Source organism: Ornithodoros turicata, chromosome 5 (assembly GCF_037126465.1).
Source record: "Ornithodoros turicata isolate Travis chromosome 5, ASM3712646v1, whole genome shotgun sequence".
In the NCBI taxonomy this organism is placed as follows: domain Eukaryota; kingdom Metazoa; phylum Arthropoda; class Arachnida; order Ixodida; family Argasidae; genus Ornithodoros; species Ornithodoros turicata.
The window spans coordinates 75,846,892-75,870,196 of record NC_088205.1 but is presented as its reverse complement, the minus strand read 5'-3'; the positions used below and the strand labels follow the sequence as shown (position 1 = coordinate 75,870,196).

General features: G+C 50.7%; 3 protein-coding genes across 4 annotated transcripts; 2 read left to right on the top strand and 1 right to left on the bottom strand.

The window, feature by feature from the left end:
* Window positions 1-1,159: 1,159 nt before the first annotated feature.
* On the bottom strand, window positions 1,160-6,670 carry LOC135395941 (uncharacterized). Its single transcript, XM_064627026.1, has 7 exons — window positions 6,286-6,670; window positions 5,151-6,075; window positions 4,886-5,017; window positions 4,736-4,832; window positions 2,521-4,600; window positions 2,231-2,417; window positions 1,160-2,169 (listed from the first exon to the last, which is right to left on the bottom strand). Exons 3-7 carry the CDS (start codon window positions 4,911-4,913, stop codon window positions 1,160-1,162), a joined length of 3,402 nt encoding a protein of 1,133 aa, XP_064483096.1. The 5' UTR covers window positions 4,914-5,017; window positions 5,151-6,075; window positions 6,286-6,670.
* Window positions 6,671-8,106: 1,436 nt separating this feature from the next.
* On the top strand, window positions 8,107-16,201 carry LOC135394858 (uncharacterized). Its single transcript, XM_064625887.1, has 7 exons — window positions 8,107-8,421; window positions 8,546-8,688; window positions 8,904-9,019; window positions 9,556-9,723; window positions 9,847-9,978; window positions 10,032-10,128; window positions 15,420-16,201. Exons 2-7 carry the CDS (start codon window positions 8,555-8,557, stop codon window positions 16,180-16,182), a joined length of 1,410 nt encoding a protein of 469 aa, XP_064481957.1. The 5' UTR covers window positions 8,107-8,421; window positions 8,546-8,554; the 3' UTR covers window positions 16,183-16,201.
* Window positions 16,202-16,216: 15 nt separating this feature from the next.
* On the top strand, window positions 16,217-21,237 carry LOC135394857 (uncharacterized). Of its 2 annotated transcripts, XM_064625886.1 has the most exons (3): window positions 16,217-19,883; window positions 20,000-20,422; window positions 20,557-20,752. In XM_064625886.1, the coding sequence occupies exons 1-3, from the start codon at window positions 16,394-16,396 to the stop codon at window positions 20,655-20,657; spliced, it is 4,014 nt and encodes a 1,337-aa protein (XP_064481956.1). In that variant the 5' UTR covers window positions 16,217-16,393; the 3' UTR covers window positions 20,658-20,752. The 2 variants fall into 2 exon arrangements, with proteins under 2 accessions (XP_064481956.1, XP_064481955.1); XM_064625885.1 differs by having other exon boundaries at window positions 20,000-21,237.
* The last annotated feature ends 2,068 nt before the right edge of the window (window positions 21,238-23,305 follow it).

The following is a 23,305-nucleotide window of genomic DNA, read 5'->3' as shown; positions in this document are numbered from 1 at the left end:
TGTCATAGACGGCGTCATGTATTCCGTCGAGTTCGTACGTCTCAACATTCTCAGACTGATCGGAGCAACGGCGCTCGACCGCGAACTGCTGCAGAGAGGGAACGGCGTACGGTACCGGCGCAGTTTTTCGCAGCGTTTTCTTGAGCGATTTTGGAGGACCGCTGCTAGAGCTGTCTTCGAAACTGGCCTGCTCTGCGATGGTGGTTGCACCGTTGGGTGAGAAGATCCCACTTTGACGTTCCGTATCATAAAAGCGCCTGCCTCGGTCGCAGTCGACAATGATTGTTGCCCCTCCGGACGTTACTTTCGCACTGTGGAAGAGCTGGAATAATGCGGTAGTCTGCGCTGGACTGCAAACTGGATGATTTCTTCCTGTCGGTTTCGATATTTGGTGGTTTAATTTCTAGTGAAGTCGGGTAGTCCGTCTTCGGTATCATCTCGTCCGGTCAAATGGTTGCGGGACATTAGAAGAAATGGGCTTACCTTGTAAGTCGTAACTCACGTACGTGGTTGATTTGGGTGTATCCCGCGTCACAGATGTCTGGTACGCCGTTTTATGCATGTACAAGAAAGTCTTCAGAGTGGATTCATCTGGTTTTCGCGGATGAAGTTTTCGAGGTCGATCTCCTCCAACGTTGTTCCCTGTCTTGTGTCGTCCAAGCCATGCAGCACATGAGCCATGGATTCGGTTTTCCATAACGTCGCCCGAAGGATCCGTTGAAGGTGAGATTGGCAGGATGAGACTTCCTTGTAGAGGGAAACAGTCCTAAGCCAATATTCTGTATACGACTTGGAACGCGGGACGAAAGCAGGTTCACCATCAACGCTGCCTAGTCTGTCGGACGGAAGGATGCCGTGGAATGACGCAGATTTCGGCCTCGTTCGTTTTCCGTTGGTGAAGCCACCTGTATAGGTTTCTCATATTACTGAAGCCAAATATCAGAGCTGCAAGCTATTTAAGCTAAAGCAGTGTAACTGTAGCTAATATCTCTCTTTTTCGAGCATGTAGCTATTACGTACTTTTCCGGTCTCTTTGTCCACCTTCTCTCGAGTCTTCGGTTTTGCTGCCTGACACGGACGAAATCTCACGACTGCAACTCCCGTGGTGGTGTAGTTTGCACTAATGCTCTCGGTGTCACGATATTCTTCTCGAAATGGCTCAGTCCATCTGGCGGTGTTGCCCGTCGGGAGGAGAAGACGTCGTTTCCTCCAGAGGTACGATATTTCCAATCGCGCCTTCGCGCGTGTGGTGTTGAGAGGGTGTCACTTCGGGTGTCATCTGTTGTACTCCTGCTGCGTTCTTGAGAACATTTTTCCTGTATTCTTTTAGGAGCAATTTAGGAATCGGAGGGACCCAGCTCATTGTTTTAGTGTCTTGATCTCGATGTTTTTCAGGTGGTCGTCGCCTTCTCGGGCTAAATGGGAATCGCGTATCAACAGAACGACGAGGTTTTTCGCAATCGTTAGACCCTATATTAGATTCTGATGAATTAACGACAGTAACTTGAGATAAGAACTTCGTCATTTCTTTCTCTTCCAAGTGAACATAACCGTCTTCATCCAAGCTATCTTCCGTCGTCTGAGTCGTCATTGCACCAGTGGTGGTATCCTCTGACGACGAAGTCTCACTCCCGGGGGCGTCACCATCAGCTCCATGAATGTCCACGTCTGGGAAGCTTAATTCCGTGTAAAACCTTCTGGTAGATGTCGATGATGTTTCTTGCGTAACCGTGTTGTCAGCTGTCGTAACCGTGGTCGTCGTTTGTCCAGGTGAATCTTTCGAAGATGAAGAAGTTTGCCGAGTTCCTGATGACGGCTGCAGGTCGAATCCTTCCGCCGTGTTAGCTTCACCGCTCGACCGCGCAGTTGTAAATTCACACTCTGGTTTAACATAGTTCGTTGATGGTGATTCTGGAGCAATAAGCTTGTTGCGTGTCGAAGTACCAGAGCTTTCCCTATTCACCTTTTCCAATGGCTCATGGGTGAGCGCTAGCAAGTTTTCGTGTTCGAAAGGCACCGGAGGAGCCGTTGTGCTCTGCATCGACGGCACCCCATGTGTTGCGAGCTGAAGAACATGGGCGTACTCTTCTTCCAAAATTTCCTTCAGGATATTTTTCAAGTGGCCTCTTCGTAGGCGCGAAAGTGGCTGACTGAATGCTTCCAGATCAGCTTTAGGCGCGGTGGAATTTCCTTTGGGATTAATATCAACTTTGGAAAACGTCACTGGTACTTAGGAAGTCCTCGTTCAAAAGCACGTCTTGCATCAAGTCGTAACCGCACACAGCCTCCTGCGTAGCTTTTGCTTCTGGGAACTTCCTGTTTTCTTCTACAGCTATGGCTCGATTTGGTCCTACGACTCTGTTTAAGCACTGGATGATGTCGTTCTCGGTGATTGTCAACTTGACCTCTTCGCATGCCTTTCGAGGTGGAGATAACTTAGCTGTAGTGTCATTTAGTATCGAGGACGATGCGACTGTTTGCAGGTTCTTCTCAACGATCTCTTCAACTTTTGCTGCATGCCATATCTTGTCTTGGTGTATTTAACAGAAAGAGCGCAGGACATTGAATATCTGAAGGGAGGCTACTTGAGGTGGGATCTACGTATGTGGCAGCAGTGCCTGTCCTAATCACTCTTTCGTGGTAGGATTGCGCATATTCTTTCACTTCGCTCGAAGGCCCCGAAGAGCACAGAACAATGCTTTCTTCAACGGGCGTTCTGTCACAAGCGTCCACTTTCTGCAGCACGTCTTTGCAACCCCAACCATGAATGTACGTACAGGACCTATTGAGAAGCCTGGACGTCGACGGATTAGGCATGTATGACCCTAGTTCCAGTCGTGACAACGAAAATGAACTATCTTGTGTGTGATATTGTAAACCTCCTCTCTTTCTTGAATAAGGGGGTAGAAGAACTGACTTGTTCCTTTTCTTCTTAGGTATCCAGGTTTCCAGGTTAAGTAGTGGCGTTTCTTCTTCGGCTTGCAGACCTACGACCTCGTCTTTTATCGGGGATAAAACGATTTTAGGTGGCTTCTTAAGAAGCTTCTTTGGTATACCGCAGAGCGAGGTTTCTTCTCTGACTTGCAAGGCATTGTCAGAGTCAATGTAGTGTACCCTCGGGTGTACCATTTTTGTGAATCCACCAACACCTGACTGTGTTCTATCAACCTCCCCATTGTTTTCCAAGGAATCATTTATCGAGGGACAATCTGCAGTAGCTACCGTCGGAGCCTTGCCTGCAAGGTACGCCTTCAGACTATCCCTAGGACGATTGTGAAGGTCCACATCACTCGAAATCGGCTCCAGAACCAGTTTTGCTGAATCGGATATCGGCAGGGTCGTCGTCGGAATGAACTTCTGTTGTCTCATAAAACGATTGGGGTCGGAACAAGAGTGAAATGATTCGGTCGTCGCATTATCTTGTCGTTCGTCTCTAAGAAGGTAACACCTTTTTGGAAGACGATCGGGTGTCTGTGTAACAGGAAAAGCATCGATGGTTGCAGGGGTGCTTTGATGAGTCTGCAAGCGAGGAACACCATAGACTGGAGGCCCCGGAAAATTTCTACCGACCCGATGTTCGGAGACCGTATCGCTTATTCGAATTCGCTTATGTGGATCGTTCGAGACAGAGTGTGGAGTGTGGAGAATTCGACATAGGGTGGACACATCCGCGTACGTTTTGCCTTTTGCTTCGCCGCACCCTTTATCGAGAGAAGGAAGCAGCTCCACGGTTTTATTTCTTGGAATAGCGCTGGACGTCCGACAGGAATCTCCGAAAGACACTTGGTCAACGCTGGGGGCTTCCTGCGCCGCCATAGTGTGTAGCTTCTGGCGTAGCTTGAGGAGAGTTCGAGAATACACGGCTCGGACTGTATCAGAAAACTTGCCCTCGTCAACTTCTACTCTGCATTCGTCTCCTTCGATTCTGCGGAGCCCAGCTGGGCTGCTCCGCGGGTTTGAGAGCTGGTCTATAACTATCTCCATAATGTGTTTTAGGTCCGCGTTCAAGTTGAAATCTCGCCTTTTCTCGTCGTCTCCGTGCTTTGGCGATGGTGGGTCCGCATTCACTTCGGCGTGTTCAATATGCGGCACAAGGACATCGTCAGCTTGCCTTTGAGAATCCAGAGATGTCGCCATATTTGGAGTGGTAACTGGGGAGGTCTGTTGCAACGGCTCGACTGACTTCTTAGTAATCTTCGACCTGTGTGATGTTGTCGCTCCCAATGAAGTATTTGCTGTTGTTGGAGACGCTTCTTGAGAAAGCAGTCGCGTTGCTCTGCGAAGGTGAGATTCCAATGAAGCTATGTCCTCAAAGTCCAACGGTTCGTATGGCACGTGGACATCGACCACAACCGTGCTCTCATGGGAGGTTCTGGTAGGCCTGGTAGGCCGGATTTCGATTAGACTTTGCATCTGCGGAGAGAGCACGGGCTTTCGAAGTACCATATCTTGTATCTTATCTTTGCAGTCATTGAAAATGCGCTTGATGCCTTTGCTTAACAGGGCCATCGGAGGATCATCCGCGTGATGTCGCCATCGATAACGACCATGTGGTCCTTCGTCGCTATCTTGGTGTCGGCCTTCTCTGACAATTATGATCCTGGAACAAATTGTGAGGGTATACCGGATTTTGCCACTCGATTACTCTTCCTTGAGACCGCATAACACGGTCTAGCTGAATGTAATGAACGATATCCCTAGAGGCTTTATGTGATGTGCTCTACCGAGACGTTACCTGGCCACAAGAGCTGCAAAGCCTGCGATAGCTCCGATGCTCATGAGAAGCATGGCAAACACGTTGGCCGTCTGGGAAGTAGTACTGGATGCTGAATCTGTGCGGTAAGAAGAAAGTTAAGATCACCACTTAACAGGATGTGTGTCTAACCTGGGATGCAAAGGTCCTTCCTTTTCATAACGTTCGGTGGCGAGCAGGTGCAGATCTGGTTCACACATTCCACATAAGGGTTGAGGAACGCACATTCGGCGGTGTCCGCGCAGTCTTCGAAGATCAGGCGAGCTGGACAATTAGGACATTGTTTTTACTACCCGTCTTTGTTCAACTCGCTGTTGCATAGCGACGGTAAAATCATACTCTTCGCTAAAACAGAGCTGGACTCCACTACGCTGAATACGCATCCAACGCATCTTACCAGAGACACATCTTGGCTGGTCGTGCTCCACTACACGAACAGGTGTGGTGTCGGGGCACTGACAGGTTCCTGTCGAGCCTTGCTTCTCGATGTTGCACACTTGGCCCAAGACTTGCACGCAGTCGAAGTCGTCCGAGCACCGCTTACCTGTCTTGTGCTTCGCAGTATCTGGAATATAACGCAGCACAATTGAGATCTTCGGGGCTTTCGCCGCTGTGTGTGTAAGTAACCAGACAATGATAGCGGTATCTCTACTGAAACGCCGAGTGAACGAAATGCACCTGATTTCTGACGTGTGTATCGCAAGTGGGTACTCGCCCTCTCTTTTCGAAAGTGGGGAGAAGTAGTACACGGGGTAACTTCGCCAATAATCCTGTTGGCTACCGTGGTACAGGGCGCATCCCAATGAAGCCTACTGAGGGATGCTCGCATGTTTTCTGTGGTGGGTTGTGCTCTTGGACTACCCCAATCCCAGATCAATAAGGTTAGCGCACCCCTCTCTCTCCTGTACCACCATCATCTCTCCCACCCCTCTTGCAGGGTGCAACGAGCCGCCACTCCAGAGTAGGCTGACAGAAGCTTTCTCCCTGCATCACCTCACCACCACCCACCACCACAGAGAAGTAGCACTCTGTAGAGGCGTTTGATACGAGCATGTTCTACGCACGAGTATGCATTTTTTAAGTGGCCAGTAAGCGGTGACATGTTCTTAAGTTGACGTTAACATTGCCCTGAGTTTGAGCCTTGAGTTTGACCTGCTTCTGCTATGTTCTTCCTCCGAAGGTGCGTAAGGTTATTTTAAGAAAACTTGCAATAAGTTGGCGCAGGAGTTGGTTCGTGGATGAAGAGAACTTCCCTCGCCTGTCGCTTCCCCGTAGAGTTCTCCATTTGCCATTGGAGGGTTTCTTGAATATCAGTTTTGAAACTGAAATTGGAGAATGAGAGCAGAGTTAATCTTGTTGCCATCTAGTCATTTGGCCTCACTCTAAGCCTAATTCAAGCAAGAATTCGAGATGTTCGTCCTAAACTGGTCACGTCAACTGTGATGCTTTCAACCTGTAGGTGCTTCGTTTAGTACATCGTTCTTTTGTCAACATTAACTCGTACCCTAGCTTTAAAACCGCTTAAAGCTCACATGTGAGGCGGGCGCTTCAATTGCGGGACATCCATCTCAAGATCTGGTGACTTCCGACGTGTGGGTTTTGAAGACACAGTCTGCTGCCTCACCCTCCAAGCGAGAAGGACCAGGAGAACGCGCACAACATGCATTCCCGCTTTCTGCGCGAGTACAACAACAGCAGTGTACATAGCAAAACGGTCCTTGAGAGATGAACTTAACCTGCCTGGTTCGTCTTGATAGAGGAAGAAATATTTTGGAAGGAGTCAGAAGACGCAGCCTACTATGCTAGTGGAAGGAGTCCACTTATGAAATTGAATGTGGAAGGAAGAAATAGCTTGGAGGTCCTGGTGATGAATGTGCTGGAATAGAATTACCTAAACACCCGCTGCGGTTTTCTGAATGGTTCGTCTTCTTCTTCTTCTTCATCCTCGGAGAATGGTTCTGAATGGTTCGTTCGGTGGAGTGAGATCACGAGGAAGTTTCTTTCTCTTCTTCTTCTACACGCGTTCCTTCTGACAAGACTATATGCTGCTGTCGTGAAGGTCGAACCGAAAAGTCTCCCAACCCTGATCGCCTTCCACTTTAATTTCACAAAAGCTTCTGGTCGACAGTGCGGCAGCTTTTGACTTTGGTATTTAATAGTTGTTTGACTGGTGGCCTCCTGTGTCCTCTTCCAAGCGGGAAACTGTTGTGACAGTACTCTGCAAGCACCCGTCCCGCTAATGGGGCCCGAATGCTCACAGACTTGTGTCTAGTAATGTCCCCTGAAATCGGCCTCGGGAGGGGTATATGAATACATGTTTGTGGGTGCGTGCATTGGTGACTGAGCTCTATTGCACAACCTCAGAAATTCCAGGGTGGATGTTACAAAACAGCCAAGGCGGGTGTCGGAAAATCCCTGCCAGTACCTCTACTGGATACACGCTATACGGTTATTTCGAACGCAATCCTGCTGATAATTGCTCTAGTCCTTGGACTTAATTGTTATCCCTCCTTCTCAGGCATGTGCAATCCCTGAACGGTCCCTCAAGCTGCATTCCTTGACATTAAGCAATTTTTTAACGCAACAGTTACAAAAAAACGGCAACTTTTGTCCGTTTTGATCAGAACAAGACTTTTGGTATGGTACACACCACGAGCGCATGTACGAGTGTGAAAATTGCTGTTTTGGTACCTGCTGCGCCCAATAAATGGAATCACGTAATGACAAGGAATGAAGCTTGAGGGACCGTTCAGGGACCCCATATGCCTGAGAAGGAGGGACACCGATTAAGCCCAAGGACCAGAGGCCCAGGATTGCGTTCGAAATAATCTTGTAGCCTGAATCGAGTAGAGACACAGGCAAGAATTTCGCTACAGCCGCCTTGGTTGTTTTGCAAGATCTCCCTTGGAATTTCTGGGGTTGCCCAATACAGCTCACCTACTAATGCGCACATCCACAAACATGTATCCATATACATACCCCCCCCCCAAGAAAAAGGTCGATTTCAGGGGCCATTACTAGTCACAGGTCTGTGAGCACTCGGGCCCCATTTGCGGGACAGATTCTTGCAGAGTAGTGCCATAACAGTCTCCCGAAAAGCTAGTCAGTGAAAAACTGGTGTCGGCTGTGCTGTCTGGGGTTTTTCCTGGGTTTTCCTCAGACGCTTTCAGACATATGTCGGCACAGTTCCCTTAGAAGTCGGCCCAGGACGCACATTCCCCCAGGGCGTGAGTCGTGCCGTTGCCCACATACGTGAGGCCGACAACGGCAAGCCCTATCACCACCACCACCACCACCATCCCACTTGGAAGAGGACACAGCAGGCCACCAGTCAAGCGACTATTAAATAGTAAATTCAAAAGCCGGCGCAGTGCCGACCAGAAGCTTTTGTGAAATTAAACTGGAAGGTGATCCGGGTTGGGAGACATTTCGGTTCGACCTTCACGGCAGCAGCATATTATAGTCTTCTTGTCAAAAGGAATGCATGAAGAAGAAGAAGAAGGAACTTCCTCGTGCTCTCACTCCACGTAACGAACCATTTGGAAAACCCCAACGCATGTTCAGGTGTAATTCTCGTAATTCTCTTCCAGCACATTCATCACCAGGACCTCCAACCTATTTGCTCCTTTGTCCTACAATTTCATAAGTCGACTCCTTCCACTAGCAGAGTAGGCTGTGTCTTCTGCCTCTTTCCCAAATATTTTTTCCTATTTCAAAAGGAAGCAGGCAGGTTAAAGTTCACCTCTCCAGGACCGTTTTGCTATGTACACTGTTGTTGTTGTACTTGCGCAGAAATCGGGAATGCATATTGTGCGCGTTCTTCTGATCCTTCTCGCTTGGAGGCCAAGGCAGCAGACTGTGTCTTCGAAACCCTTACGTCGGAAGGCAGCAGATCTCGAGATGGATGCCCCGCAATTGAAGCGCCCGCCTCACATGTGAGCTTTGAGTGGTTTTAAAGCTAGGGTACGAGTTAATGTTGTCAAAACAACGAAGCATCTGAAATTCATCCAGTGGAGCACAAGTGTGAAAGGACAGTTCACGTGACCATTTCTTGGCGAACATCTCGAACTCTTACTTGAATTACATTTAGAGTGAGACCAAATGTCTAAATGGCAACAGAATTAACTCTGCTCTCTTTCTGTACTTTCAGTTTTAAAACTGATATTCAAGAGAGCCTCCAATGGCGAATGGAGAACTCTGCGGGGAAGCGACAGGCGAGGGAAGAAGTTCTCTTCGTCCATAAACCAACTCCTGCGCCAACTTATTGTAAGTTTTCTTAAAATAACTTGACTTTCGCAGCGAACCTTAAGAACATGTCACCGCGTACTAGCAACTTAAAAAGTGCATACTCGTGTGTAGAACATGCTCTTTTCGAACGGATCTACAGAGTGCTACTTCTCTGTGGTGGTGGGTGGTGGTGAGGTGATGTAGGAGGAAGGTGCGGTCAACCTATACTCTGGAATGGCGGCTCGTTGCACCCAGGGGAGGGACAAGAAGGGTGGAGAGATGATGGTGGTACAGGAGAGAGAAGGGTGTGCTAACCCTCTTGCTCTGGGATTTGGGTAGTAAAAGAGAACTACCCACCACGGAAAACTTGCAAGCATTGGGATGCGCCTTGTACCATGATAACCACCAGGATTATTAGCGAAGTTACCATGTGACACTTCTCTTCATTTTCAAAAAGAAAGGGTACATTTCGTTCACTCGGCGTTTCAGAAGGCATACCGCTATCATTGTTTGGTTACCTACACACACAACCGCGAAAGGCCCGAAAAACGCTTGTTTGTTACGTTATATTCCAGATACTGCGAAGCACAAGACAAGCAAGCGGTGCTCGGACGACTTCGACTGCATGCGAGTCTTGGGCCAGGTGTGCAACATCGAGAAGCAAGGCTCGACGGGAACCTGTCAGTGCCCCGACAGCACACCTGTTCATGTAGTGGAGCACGACCAGCCAAGATGTGTCTCTGGTAAGAAGCCTTGGACACACATTCAGTGTAGTCTGTTTTAGCGAAGATTATGATTTTACCGTCGCTATGCAACAGCGAGTTGAACAAAAGACGGGTAGCAAAAACAATGTCCTAATTGTCCAGCTCGCCTGATCTTTGAGGACTGCGCGGACACCGCCGAATGTGCGTTCCTCAACCCTTATGTGGAATGTGTGAACCAGATCTGCACCTGCTCGCCACCGAACGTTATGAAAAGGAAGGACCTGTGCATCCCAGGTTAGACACATATCCTGTTAAGTGCTCATCTTAACTTTCTTCTTACCGCACAGCTTCAGCATCCAATACTACTTCCCCGGCGGCCAACGTGTTCGCCATACTTCTCATGAGCATCGGAGCTATCGGAGGCATTGTAGCTCTTGTGGCCAGGTAACGTTTCGGCAGATAATAGCACGTAAAGCATAACGCATCTAGGAATATCGTTTGCATTCAGCTAGACCGTGTTGAGCTATTTGGTCTCAGGGAGGAGTAATCGACTAGCAAAGTCCGGTATACCCTGTGGTCGAGCACCACGAAGCTTTCTACACAAGCCCCTGGATGGCGCTTCAGCAAGTGTCTCAACCTTGGCCTCCGATAAGAGGGGCGTTGCTTCAAAGATAAAAGGCAGGGTGCGACAGGGGAAGGGAGCTTTTTCAGGGAGATGCTTGCCCTGGCGCGGTACACGTTGTGGCAGAGAAGGTGAATAAACGATGTTGTTGCATTGAATCTTGGTGTGTGCCGCTTGTTCCTTTGCGCACGGAACGGACGGGCTGACGCCCCGAGGTTGTGGGAACGTAGGTTTCCACAACTGGCGCCCAACGTTTGGGGTCCGAGCTCGTCTGTTCCGTGCCGGGGAACACGCGGCACGGTTAGTAGTACATAGTAGTTGTTTTAGTTTGTAGTTTATTGCTGTTGTTTCTTTGTGTGTGTGCGTTTTTCGTGTTTTTTCTTCGAGTTTTTCAGCTCCCACCCGGTGGACGAGCCCTTGGAGCTGACGGCTGACAAGGCGAAGGTGCCCACGCCGCAGTCAGACGCCATTGCAACGGCAGAACTCCTGTCACGCATGACGGAGTTGTGCTCGTTGGTGGTTCAACGCCTGGATGCCGGGTCGGTTTCGCCGCCGCAGGCACAAGCACCTCTACGACTCAACTTACCGGTGCCTACCTTCTCAGGTTACACCGATAAGAAGTCCGTTGCCGATTTCCTGGATGACCTCACCGCCTATCAGACGGGTATGGGAATTTCGGACGAAGTCCTAATCCAACGCATCCTGCAGGTTGCTTTGGTCGGAGACGCCGCCCGCTGGCTTCGGTTGCAATCGGAGTTTACGTCCTTGCAGGACTTCCAGGAGCGGTTCAAAAACGAATTTCTTCCCCCGGATTACGAATACCGTGTCCTAGAGGAATTGCATAAGCGTACTCAACATCCTGAGGAAAGCTTATCTGAATTCGTTCGGGCATTGCAGGATCTGTACAGCAGAGCGGATCCCACCGCAACGGAAGAGCAGCGCGTCGCACGGGCGATCCGTCAGTGCCACCCGCGCTTCCGGCCCTACTTAAGAGCCCATCGCTTTAAAACCCTTGAGGCGTTGGCCCAGGAGGCTCGTTCAATACAAGGCGACCTCCTGGCAGAGCTTCAATACCGGCCCCCTCCGCCCCCAGAGCAAGCCTTGGAACCGCGCTGCGCGTGGTCGGGAGGAGCCGCCTCGGTCGAACGCCTGCATGCAACAGGTTTGGGTGACAACCCCCGTAATTCATACAATGCGGAGTCATCCCACCGAGCCCTAGATCCGTTCCTCTATGACCAGAGGACGATCCCCGCAGGAACGAGCCTTGACAGACCCGTCCCGCCCCGAAGTCGCGGTCAACCTGGCCTTTCAGCTAGCGAAACCCAACGGCAGCGGGAGCGGCACCATCCTGCGCCCCCGCAGCCACGAGCGCCCAACGGCTGTTGGAATTGCGGCAGCCCTGACCATTTTCGTCGGGAATGCCCGCGACAAAGACCGAACACCCGTAATGTGCCATCGGGAAACGGTCGCAGCCGGCGTCAATGAATGCTCGCTCAACGACGTCGGCAAGTTGCGAAGAAAGCGAGCAGACGGTTACTATCCGTGGCCTTGATCAGTCAAAAACTAGCTTTGCAAGCGGTAAGATAACGCAAAGAGATGCTTTGGCTCCTCTTGCTTTTTCTGTCCGAGATTACATCGAGGATAAGGAACCAAACATCGCCGTTCGAATTTTGGGTAAAGATTACATCGCCCTTATCGACACTGGAGCTACGCTTTCCCTTATTGGGGACAGTGTTTACGGGCATTGCGTATCACGGCATGTGGAATTGCAATCCACAGATGTCACTCTTCGTCTTGCTTCCAATGACGCCGTTCCAGCACAGGCAGCAGTTGTGCTCTGGGTACGTTTCGATGGGAGACGACGAAAGCAGCGCTTCGTGCACCTTCCTGGCCTGGCAGTTCCTGTTATCCTGGGCAGAGACTTCATCATCCGGCAGAAGTTGGTGCTGGACCTGCCCAATGGAGGATACGTGTACCACGGCTCGTCGGGATTTTTCCGCTTCGCCGCAGCACGGGAACACTGCACAGCACAGCAAGCTGTGGCAGCGACCGTTGAAACGTCTGGGCTGCCGACTGTCTTGGGGTCATTCCATGGTCCCGAGGAGCAACGCCGTCAGCTTGAACAAGTACTGCGGCAGTTTGACGGAATCTTTACCGAAAAACCGGGTAAGTCGTCTGTGTTACAGCATAGCATAGACACCGGTAACGCTAGGCCCTGGCGTTGTAATCCGAGACTATTGAGTGTGCATAAGCGTGCTTTGTTAGACGCTGCTCTTGACGAAATGCTCCAAACCGGTGCAGTTCAAAGGTCCCAGAGTCCTTGGGCATTTCCTGTTGTTCTGGCTCCGAAACGAGATGGTACGGCTAGGTTATGCGTCGACTACCGTCGACTTAACGCAGTAACTGTAAGGGACTCTTACCCCTTCCCGTCCATTGAGTCAATCTTGTATTCCCTGGGCAATGCAACTGTGTTTTCAACGCTTGATTGTAGTAGAGGATTTTTGCAAATCCAAATTGCCCCGGAGGATGTCCCAAAAACAGCCTTTACGTGTCATAGAGGTTTGTTTGAATTTGTACGAATGCCTTTCGGACTGTCCAATTCACCCGCCAGTTTCCAGCGGTTGATGGATACAGTGTTGGGAGATGCGAAGTACAATTTCGCAATGGCATACATGGATGATGTCGTAGTGTTTTCTAGAAGTTTTCAGGAACACTTGGAACACCTATCAATCGTCCTTGCAAGGATGAATGAAGCGAGCATAACGATCAACCCCCGCAAGGTGCAGCTGGCATCGTCTAGGATCAGCCTTCTCGGCTTTGTGGTGGACAGAGGGACCATCCGTCCTAACGACGACAAGCTAAAGGCGATCACGGACTTTCCGGTTCCCGGTAACGTCAAAGCCTTGCAGCGCTTCCTAGGTATGGTTGGTTTTTACAGACAATTCATTCCTAATTGTGCCGAGCTAGCGCAGCCGCTTAACCAGTTGTTGCGCAAGGACACGCGCTGGACTTGGGGAGAAGAGCAGGAACGATCATTTCGAGCTCTATCACAAGCAATCGCTGATACGGCTAGGCTTTATCTGCCCGACCTCAACAAACCATTTGTTGTGCAGACAGATGCAAGCGATTATGGTGTTGGCGCAGTTCTCTTGCAGGAGCATGACGCTATTCTTTGTCCAGTGGCTTTTGCAAGTCGCACGCTGAATCCGGCAGAACGGAACTACTCCGTGACGGAAAAGGAGTGCTTGGCGATCATCTTCGCTTTCAGGAAGTTCGACCTTTACCTGGACGGCAGTACCTTCACTGTCCAGACTGACCACCAGGCACTTTCTTGGCTGCAGCGGCTCCATAACCCGTCTGGACGACTTGCCAGGTGGGCCCTCATGCTACAAGGCTACTCCTTCAACGTGGAGTACAGGCGGGGCTCAACAAACGTGGTAGCAGACGCGCTGTCCCGCGCGCCTCTTCCGGAGGGGGAAGAGGAAGGCACCGAGGCGCCTTCTCAACTTCTGGCAGCAGCACAGGTGGCACGAGACGTATCTTCGTCTTGGGGCACGGTCGTGAGCAGAGAGCAGCTCCTAGACGCTCAGAGAGCGGACGGCCTTTGTCAGCGGGTGTCGCAGTGGATAGCTGACTCGGCGGACACCGGAACGACTGACGGACGGCACGACTCCTATCTGCTGGGCGAGGATGGCATCCTGTTCAGATACATACCCCAGGCGGATGAGGACGACGGCTCATCCCCGTTCAGAGTCGTGGTGCCACGGAAGTTGCGTAAGTCTCTCATACGTTATTTTCATGACTCGGCCTTGGCAGGTCACAGCAGCGGCAGGAAAACTTATGAAAAGTTGTGTCGTGTTGCGACATGGCCAGGAATGAGACAGGATGTAACAAAGTATGTCCGTACTTGTCCCGTATGCCAGAGAGCGAAACCTCGTGGTGGTTTACCCCCTGGGCGCTTACAGCCTGTTCAGAGCAATAGACCCTGGCAGATAGTTGCTTGTGATGTGATGGGACCATTTCCCCGTAGTCCTAGAGGTAACCAGTATTTGTTCGTGGTTACTGATCATTTCACGAAATGGGTTGAGCTGTTTCCTCTCAGGACGCTGACTTCCCAGAGAGTGTGGGAAAAACTACTCGACACCTTTTGCCGGTTCGGGTTTCCCGCACAGCTGATCACCGAGAACGCAACCTACTTTACAAGTAAGGTATTCTCAGATTCTTGCGCTGTCTTAGGCATTCAGCATAAGAAGACTTCCCCGTATCACCCTCAGGCTAACATTACCGAACGTGTTAATCGGAACCTGAAAATGATGTTGGTTGCTTTTACTAGCCAGCATCACCGTGATTGGGATCTTCGCCTGGCTGAGCTGGCGTTCGCTACACGGACGACGGTCAACAGGTCTACAGGATTCACCCCGGCGTTCCTGAACTTGGGACGAGAGGCCCCTTTTCCTGTGGAGAATGCTCTGGGCCTCCGGGATGGTGCTACCCGGCCTCCTTATTCAAGGTTTGCTGAGGACCTCCGGAGTCGACTGGACGATGCAGCCCGGACGGCTCGGGAGAACCTGGACGTCGCAAGGTTGGACCAGGCTCGCCAGTACAACCGTAGACGTCGGAACCTCACCTACAGCGTCGGTGACCTCGTCCTTCGACGGACTCACCCGCTAAGTGATGCGTCACGAGGCTTTGCAGCTTCACTCGCAGATAGGTGGGATGGCCCCTTCGAGGTAAGTGCGTGCTCCTCCGGCCTCACTTACAGGCTTCGTCGCTGCAACACCGGCGAAGAGACTGGGCCAGTTCACATCTCGGACCTGAAGTCTTACCACCTCCGAGACCCTGACGGAGAGGAGCCCGATTCGCAACCTGCATCCCTCCAGGACCTGGACACGGATCCCGTTCCCGGACCTGCGTCCAGCCGCTACAACTTGCGTCCCCGCAGGCGGCGCATGTAGCTGCCACTATCTCCATCGCTAAGCATAGTGCTTGTGATTTAGTGCTTTAGTAGTGTGATTTCTGTTGCACAGTTTTCCGCTGTTTTTCCTAGGGAGTGCCCTTCGGGCGCTTACGGCTTAGGGATACCCCCTTTACCGTGTTCCCGTCTCTCTCGCAGTTTCAATGCCACGTTTCGCTCTACCTCCACACCGCCCGGTTTCCCGGTCCCGTTCACGCCGAGACCCAGCACGGAATTCTGGACCCCCGGACCGCACAGCCCGCTCCTCACCTCCACACCGCTCCGTGGCCACCTGGACGGTCGTGGCCAATGGCCTGCCTGTGGCATGGACGTCACGGTCCCGCTGGAGCAGCCAGCCCCGGCCGCTGCGGGGAGAAGACCCGTCACGGACTCCTGCCCCGTTCAGGGGTCTCACACTAACAGACAGGCACCCCTCGGACCCCCTCCAACCTCTGACCGCCGAGGAGAGGCGGATTCTCTGTCCGCAATGTTAAGTACCCGAGGTGCGCATGGGGACCCACCGCAGAGGCGCCCTGCACCGAGCCCGCCTCGAAGCAACCCGCACAGTGTCCGACGTTGCCACCGCCATCACTACATTACGTCGCCTTCGTCCCGAACTGCTGGTGGAGTCCGCACCTGCCAGGCAGCCCACAACACAACCGGTTCCTCCGGTACCCGACGACGCCATTCTCGACATCACCGACGATCTGATGGCCCTTTAAGGGGGGAGGAGTGTGGTCGAGCACCACGAAGCTTTCTACACAAGCCCCTGGATGGCGCTTCAGCAAGTGTCTCAACCTTGGCCTCCGATAAGAGGGGCGTTGCTTCAAAGATAAAAGGCAGGGTGCGACAGGGGAAGGGAGCTTTTTCAGGGAGATGCTTGCCCTGGCGCGGTACACGTTGTGGCAGAGAAGGTGAATAAACGATGTTGTTGCATTGAATCTTGGTGTGTGCCGCTTGTTCCTTTGCGCACGGAACGGACGGGCTGACGCCCCGAGGTTGTGGGAACGTAGGTTTCCACAACCCTCACAATTTGTTCCAGGATCATAATTGGCAAAGAAGGTCGACACCAAGATAGCGACGAAGAGCCACATGGTAGTTATCGGAGGCAACGCCACACGGATGATCCTCCGATGGTCCTGTTAAGCAAAGGAATCAAGCGCATCTTCAATGACTGCAAAGATAAGATACAAGATATGGTACTTCGAAAGCCCGTGCTCTCTCCGCAGATGCAAAGTCTAATCGAAATCCGGCCTACCAGGCCTACCGGAACCTCCCATGAGAGCACAGTTGTGGTCGACGTCCACGTGCCATACGAACCGTTGGACTTTGAGGACATAGCTTCGTTGGAATCTGACCTTCGCAGAGCAACGCGACTGCTTTCTCAAGAAACGTCTCCAACAACAGCAAATACTTCACTTAGAGTGACAACATCACACAGGGCGAAGATTTCTGAGAAATCAGTCGAACCATTGCAACAGACCTCCCCAGTTACCACTCCAAACATGGCGACATCTATGGATTCTCAACGGCAAGCTGGCGATGTTGTTGTGCCGCATATTGAACACGCCGAAGTGAATGCGGACCCACCATCGACAAAGCACGGAGACGACGAGAAAAGGCGAGATTTCAACTTGAACACGGACCTAGAACACATTATGAGGATAGTTATAGACCAGCTCTCGAACCCGCAAAGCAGCCCAGCTGGGCTCCGCAGAATCGAAGGAGACGAATGCAGAGTAGAAGTTGACGCGGGCACGTTTTCTGATACAGTCCGAGCCGTGTATTCTCGAACTCTCCTCAAGCTACGCCAGAAGCTACACACTATGGCGGCGCAGGAAGCCCCCAGCGTTGACCAAGTGTCTTTCGGAGATTCCTGTCGGTCGTCCAGCGCTAGTCCAAGAAATAAAACCGTGGAGCTGCTTCCTTCTCTCGATAAAGGGTGCGGCGAAGCGAAAGGCAAAACGTACGCGGATGTGTCCACCCTATGTCGAATTCTAACTCCACACTCTGTCTCGAAGGATCCACGTAAGCGAATTCGAATAAGCGATACGTTCTCCGAACATCGGGTCGGTAGAAATTTTCCGGGGCCTCCAGTCTACGGCGTTCCTCGCTTGCAGACTCGTCAAAGCACCCCTGCAACCATCGATGCTTTTCCTGTTACACAGACACCCGATCCTCTTCCAAAAAGATGTTACCTTCTTAGAGACGAACGACAAGATAATGCGACGACCGAATCATTTCACTCTTGTTCCGACCCCAATCGTTTTATGAGACAACGTAAGTTCATTCCGACGACGACCCTGCCGATATCAGATTCGGCAAAACTGGTTCTGGAGCCGATTTCGAGTGATGTGGACCTTCACAATCGTCCTAGGGATAGTCTGAAGGCGTACCTTGCAGGCAAGGTTCCGACGGTAGCTACTGCAGATTGTCCCTCGATAAACGATTCCTTGCAAAACAATGGGGAAGTTGATAGAACACAGCCAGGTGTTGGTGGATTCACAAAAACGGTACACCCAAGGGTACACTACATTGACTCTGACAATGCCTTGCAAGTCAGGGAAGAAACCTCGCTTTGCACTATACCGAAGAAACTTCTTAAGATGCCACCTAAAATCGTTTTATCCCCGATAGAAGACGAGGTCGCAGGTCTGGAAGTCGAAGAAGAAACACCACTACTGAACCTGAGAACTGTAACCAAAAAGAAAAGGAACAAGTCAATTCTTCTACCTCCTTATTCAAGAAAGAAAGCAGATTTACAAGATCGCACACAAGATAGCTCATTTTCGTTGTCACGACTGGAACTAGGGTCAGACATGCCTAATGCGTCGATGACGAGGCTTCTCAATAGGTCCCGTACGTCCATTCATGGTTGGGGTCGCAAAGCCGCGCTGCAGAAAGTGGACGCTTGTGACAGAACCCCCGTTGAAGAAAGCACTATTCTGTGCTCTTCGGGGCCTTCGAGTGAAGTGAAAGAATATGCGCATTCCTTCCATGTAACAGAAATTAGAACAGGCACTGGTGCCGCATACGTAGATCCCACCTCAAGTAGCCCACCGTCAGATATTCAATCTCCTGCGCTGTTTCTGTTAAATGCACCAAGACAAGATATGGCATGCAACAAAGTTGAAGAGATCGTTGAGAAGAACCTCCAAACAGTCGCATCGTCCGCGATACTAAATGACGCTACACCTAAGTTACCTCCACCTCAAAAGGCATGCGAAGAGGTCAAGTTGACAATCACCGAGAACGACATCATCCAGTGCTTAAACAGAGTCGTAGGACCAAACCGAGCCATAGCTGTAGAAGACAACAGGAAGTTCCCGGAAGCAAAAGCTACGCAGGAGGCTGTGTGCGGTTACGACTTGATGCAAGACGTGCTTTTGAACGAGGACGTCCTCAGTACCAGTGACGTTTCCAAAGTTGATATTAATCCCAAAGGAAATTCCACCGCGCCTAAAACTGATCTGGAAGCATTCAGTCAGCCACTTTCGCGCCTACGAAGAGGCGACTTGAAAAATATCCTAAAGGAAATTTTGGAAGAAGAGTACGCCCATGTTCTTCAGCTCGCAACACATGGGGTGCCGTCGATCCAGAGCACAACGGCTCCTCCGGTGCCTTTCGAACACGAAAACTTGCCAGCACTCACCCATGAGCCATTGACAAAGACGAGTAGGGAAAACTCTGGTACTTCGACACGAAAAACACCAGAATCACCATCAACGAACTCTATTAAACCAGAGTATGAATTTACAACTGCGCGGTCGAGCGGTGAAGCTAACACAGCGGATGGATTCGACCTGCAGCCGTCATCAGGAACTCGGCAAACTTCTTCATCTTCGAAAGACTCACCCGGACAAACGACGACCACGGCTACGACAGCTGACAACACGGTTACGCAAGAGACATCGTCTATATCAACGAGAAGGTTCTACACGGAATTAAGCTTCCCAGAGGTCGGCATAGACTCGATGCCTATTCATGGACCTGATGGTGACGGCCCTGGGAGTGAGACTTCGTCGTCGGAGGATACCACCACGGCTGCAATGGCGACGACTGAGACGACGGAAGATAGTTTGGATCAAGGCGGTCATGTTCACTTAGAAGAGAAAGAAATGGCAAAGTTCCTATCCCAAGTTACTGTCGTCAATTCATCAGAATCTAATATAGGGTCTAACGATTGCAGAAAACCTCGTCGTTCTGTTGATACCCGATTTCCATTTAGCCCGAGAAAGCGACGACCATCTGAAGAACATCGAGATCAAGACACTAAACCAATGAGCTGGGTCCCTCCGATTCCCAAATTGCTCCTAAATGAATACAGGAAAAATGTTCTCAAGAACGCAACAGGAGTACAACAGATGACACCCGAAGTGACACCCTCTCAACACCACACGCGCGAAGGCGCGATTGGAAATATCGTACCTGTGGAGGAAACGACGTCTTCTCCTACCGACGGCAACACCGCCAGATGGACTGAGCCACTTCGTGAACAATATCGTGACACCGAGAGCACATATGCAAACTACACCAGCACAGGAGTTGCAGGCGTGAGATTCTCTTCCGTATCTGGCAGCAAAACTGATGACTCGAGAGAAGGTGGACAAAGAGACCGGAAAAGTACGTAACTGGTACATGCTACTGGTATTAGCTACAATTACTGGTATTAGCTACAATTACTGTTTTAGCTTTGCAATTTTGATATGGTACTTCAGTAACATGACAAACCCATACAGGTGGCACCATCAACGCAAAACGAACAAGGCCGAAATCTGCGTCGTTCCACGGCATCCTTCCATCCGACAGATTAGGCAGCGTTGACGGTGAACGTGCTGTTGTCCCTCGTTCCAAGTCATATACAGAATACTGGCTGAAGACTGTTTCTCTCTACAAGGAAGTCTCAACCTGCCAAATCTCACCTTCAACGGATTCTTCGGGTGACATTATGGAAACCGAATCCATGGCTCATGTGCTGCATGGCTTGCACGACACGAGACAGGGAGCAACGTTGGAGGAGATCGACCTCGAAAACTTCATCCGCGAAAACCAGATGAACCCACTTCTGAAGACCTTCTTGTACATGCATAAAACTGCGTACCAGACATCTGTAACGCGGGATACACCGAAATCAACCACGTACGTGAGCTACGACTTACAAGGTACTCCCATTTCTTCTAATTTCCCGCAACCATATGAACCGAACGAGATTATACCGAAGACTGACTCCCCTACTTCACTAGAAATTAAGCCACCAAATATCGAAACCGACAGGAAGAAATCATTCAATTTGCAGCCCAGCGTAGACTACCGCATTATTCCCGCTCCTCCACAGTGCGACAGTACGTCGGAGGCAACAATCATTCTCGAGTGCGACCGGGGCGGGCGCTTTTATGATGCCGAACGTCAGAGTGAAATCTTCTCACCCAACACTGCAACCACCATCGCAGAGCAAGCCAGTTTCGAAGACAGCTCTAGCAGCGGTCCTCCAAAATCGCTCAAGAAAACGCTGCGAAAAACGCTGCGAAAAACTGCGCCGTACCGTACGCCGTTCCCTCTCTGCAGCAGTTCGCGGTCGAGCGCCGTGGCTCCGATCAGTCTGAGAATGTTGAGACGTACGAACTCGACGGAATACATGACGCCGTCTATGACACAAGGTCGTAGCCGAATAGGGAATTCCGTCGAAGAGGAGAAACCGCTGAAGAAGTGCGTGAGCGCCCTTTCGTACCTTGAGAAAAACCGTCTTTGGAAACCTGATTCGTTGCCCTTTCAGCGGTGGCTGAACGCAGCCAGGAGGGCGTCGTTAAGGCCTGGCGATGGAGGGACTGTCCTGGATGAGTCGGGACGCCAGTCTTCGCAAGATATGATAACGTCGAGCGAGTCGTCTGAGGAGGAAGAGATGCATAGCTTGGCGTCTACTACGATGCAGAGTTATACGAACGAAGAAGGTACGGAAGACGAAGAAATATTTTGAAGTGTTCATCATTATAATAAACCTATGGATAGTGGTTTGTAACGGTTGTCAATATAGAAACAGACCCTTGATGCCGATGTTCAAGAGTTAGTGTGTGACTGACATCGTGTGTAGCTAAGGAACGGTACAAAGACAAATACAAATTACAGGCTCTGTTTATTTAACGATCCTTAGGGACTAGTGCGGGCATGAAAATTCGAACCCGCACCGCACGAGCACCTGCAGCAATGTCATTGGTGCAAACCGCATCTGCACATCCGGACGCGTACTGGCATACCCGCAGACATACCCGCAGCCCAATGCGTACGCAGGTTTCAATTAAGCCACATGATCGTCAGAGCACGAAATGTGGTGCTGGTGCCATAAGAATATGACAACAGTGAATACGGCGCTGAATTTGAATTTGGCGCGGTATCTCAATTTGCGGTAATCGCAAGGGTCTCGGTTCAGAGAGCTCACGGTACGACACTGTGTTCGAAGTCGGAAGTATTCCGCAACTTAGTCCTGTCCAAAGAAAACAAATGCATTCTGACATTCTGCATTCTATTGCAATAGATTGCCATCACGTAAATTCGGGGGGATTCTGAACACACGAGATTTAGTCCGTAAGCGCAGCTTAAACTCCAAGAGGCGTCTGTACCTATGCACTTCGGGTGGTAGGAGACTTTTCCTTATTCATTGGGATGCGCATATTTATCAGTCGACCTCTTTATGCAAGAGCAACGCGCTGTCTTTTGCAGCCGCTGCCTTTCAATGCACGCACACAACCAGCTTTCTTATCGGATACTCGTTGTGTGACTCAAGGTGGAATTGGTGGAGGGGGGGAAGGAGAGAGAGAGAGATTTAGTTTCGAAATTCAATTTTGTCCAAGTGACTGTCACGGAAATGTCGCCTACAGTACACCAGGTGTGCGCGAAGATTGTCTCCTCTCTCGCTCCATGTTGGAGTAACGATGTGGGAAATTGGTTTTTCTGTAACTCAAAGTGTGGTGGCAATTGCTTTGCACAGAACGGCCTCTATGAATACATCTACATATTGGCGATGCCACAAGCATGTCGCCCAGGAAGAAGTCAACAGTCTGAGTGAACTGCGAAAGTGCGAGTGCTCTGCTTCCCTTCTTCTTCTTTTTTTTTCTTTTTCTTTTTAGTAGAATTTCCCTCTCATTAAAGTTTACTTATAAGTAAACTTTACACGCCTCCAACCACATCCTTCCGTTCAGAGATACTCCTCGTTTCAACGGAGGAAACGTGTCCAGTAATAAAAAGGCATCTTCAATCTGATTCTCTCTCTAAAGCGATAGATCGCCCTCTAAGCATGAATTCGTATACTTTTGTTTTGATAGGTAATGCGTTCAATAATTTATCGAATCACTGGTCGCCAAGTCCATCTCAAACTCATATAGCAACTATCCAACAGTAAGTGGAATACACACGGTTTGAAATCCCCGCGTGGCGGCGTTGGTGAGGAGACACTCGGCGGCGCACGACGCGACGTCGTAAGCGGGCGGCGGAAATAGACGCGCATTTGCGGCGTTGGGAGAGGAGAGACGTCGAGCCAAACAAAGAGACATCTGCCTGTTTGTAAAGAAATGACGTCATAGTGTTCGACAGCGCCACCAATTTGGTAGAGTTGAACTACGCTCAAAGCTCTCCTACGCTCAAAGGTCTCCTCTGTGCAAGTTGAACTTCTACGCTGGGGAGCTTCTGAGGGGGAAATTTTCAGGCCTGTGCCCGGCCCGGCTGCTACGTCCAGCACCTGGACCGGGCCCGACGTCTTCTATAGATTTCCAGCCCGGGCCCAGCCCGTATACCCGACTGTTTCCATGCTCAGGTCCGGTCCCAGCCCGCCTCTGCTCTATGTGTTCTCGAGGCCCGAAGGTGTATTTAGATTTACGAAAATGCACAGCGCAGCGACGGAAAGGACGCAGCTAATTGGTGGAGAGTGAGAAGGAACACTCGAACGGAGCGGCTGTGTTTCTCTGCCGGCAAGCCGCTCTGTGCTTGGTGCTTGCTTACATGGGAAGGCAGCGCGCAGCGGCGCGTGGGCGATATGTACGTACTTTGCGGTTCAA

Coding starts and splice junctions, on each gene's coding strand:
- LOC135395941 (XM_064627026.1), bottom strand. CDS start 4,913: ATGAAAAGGAAGGACCTTTGCATCCCAG. Junction 2,418..2,520: donor ATACACCAAGACAAGATATG/GCATGCAGCAAA, acceptor CCACCTCGAAAG/GCATGCGAAGAGGTCAAGTT. Junction 2,170..2,230: donor TTTGAACGAGGACTTCCTAA/GTACCAGTGACG, acceptor CCGCGCCTAAAG/CTGATCTGGAAGCATTCAGT.
- LOC135394858 (XM_064625887.1), top strand. CDS start 8,555: ATGCATATTGTGCGCGTTCTTCTGATCCTTCTCGCTTGGAGGCCAAGG. Junction 8,689..8,903: donor TTGAAGCGCCCGCCTCACAT/GTGAGCTTTGAG, acceptor CTGTACTTTCAG/TTTTAAAACTGATATTCAAG. Junction 9,979..10,031: donor GAAGGACCTGTGCATCCCAG/GTTAGACACATA, acceptor CTTACCGCACAG/CTTCAGCATCCAATACTACT.
- LOC135394857 (XM_064625885.1), top strand. CDS start 16,394: ATGGTCCTGTTAAGCAAAGGAATCAAGCGCATCTTCAATGACTGCAAA. Junction 19,884..19,999: donor TGGACAAAGAGACCGGAAAA/GTACGTAACTGG, acceptor AAACCCATACAG/GTGGCACCATCAACGCAAAA.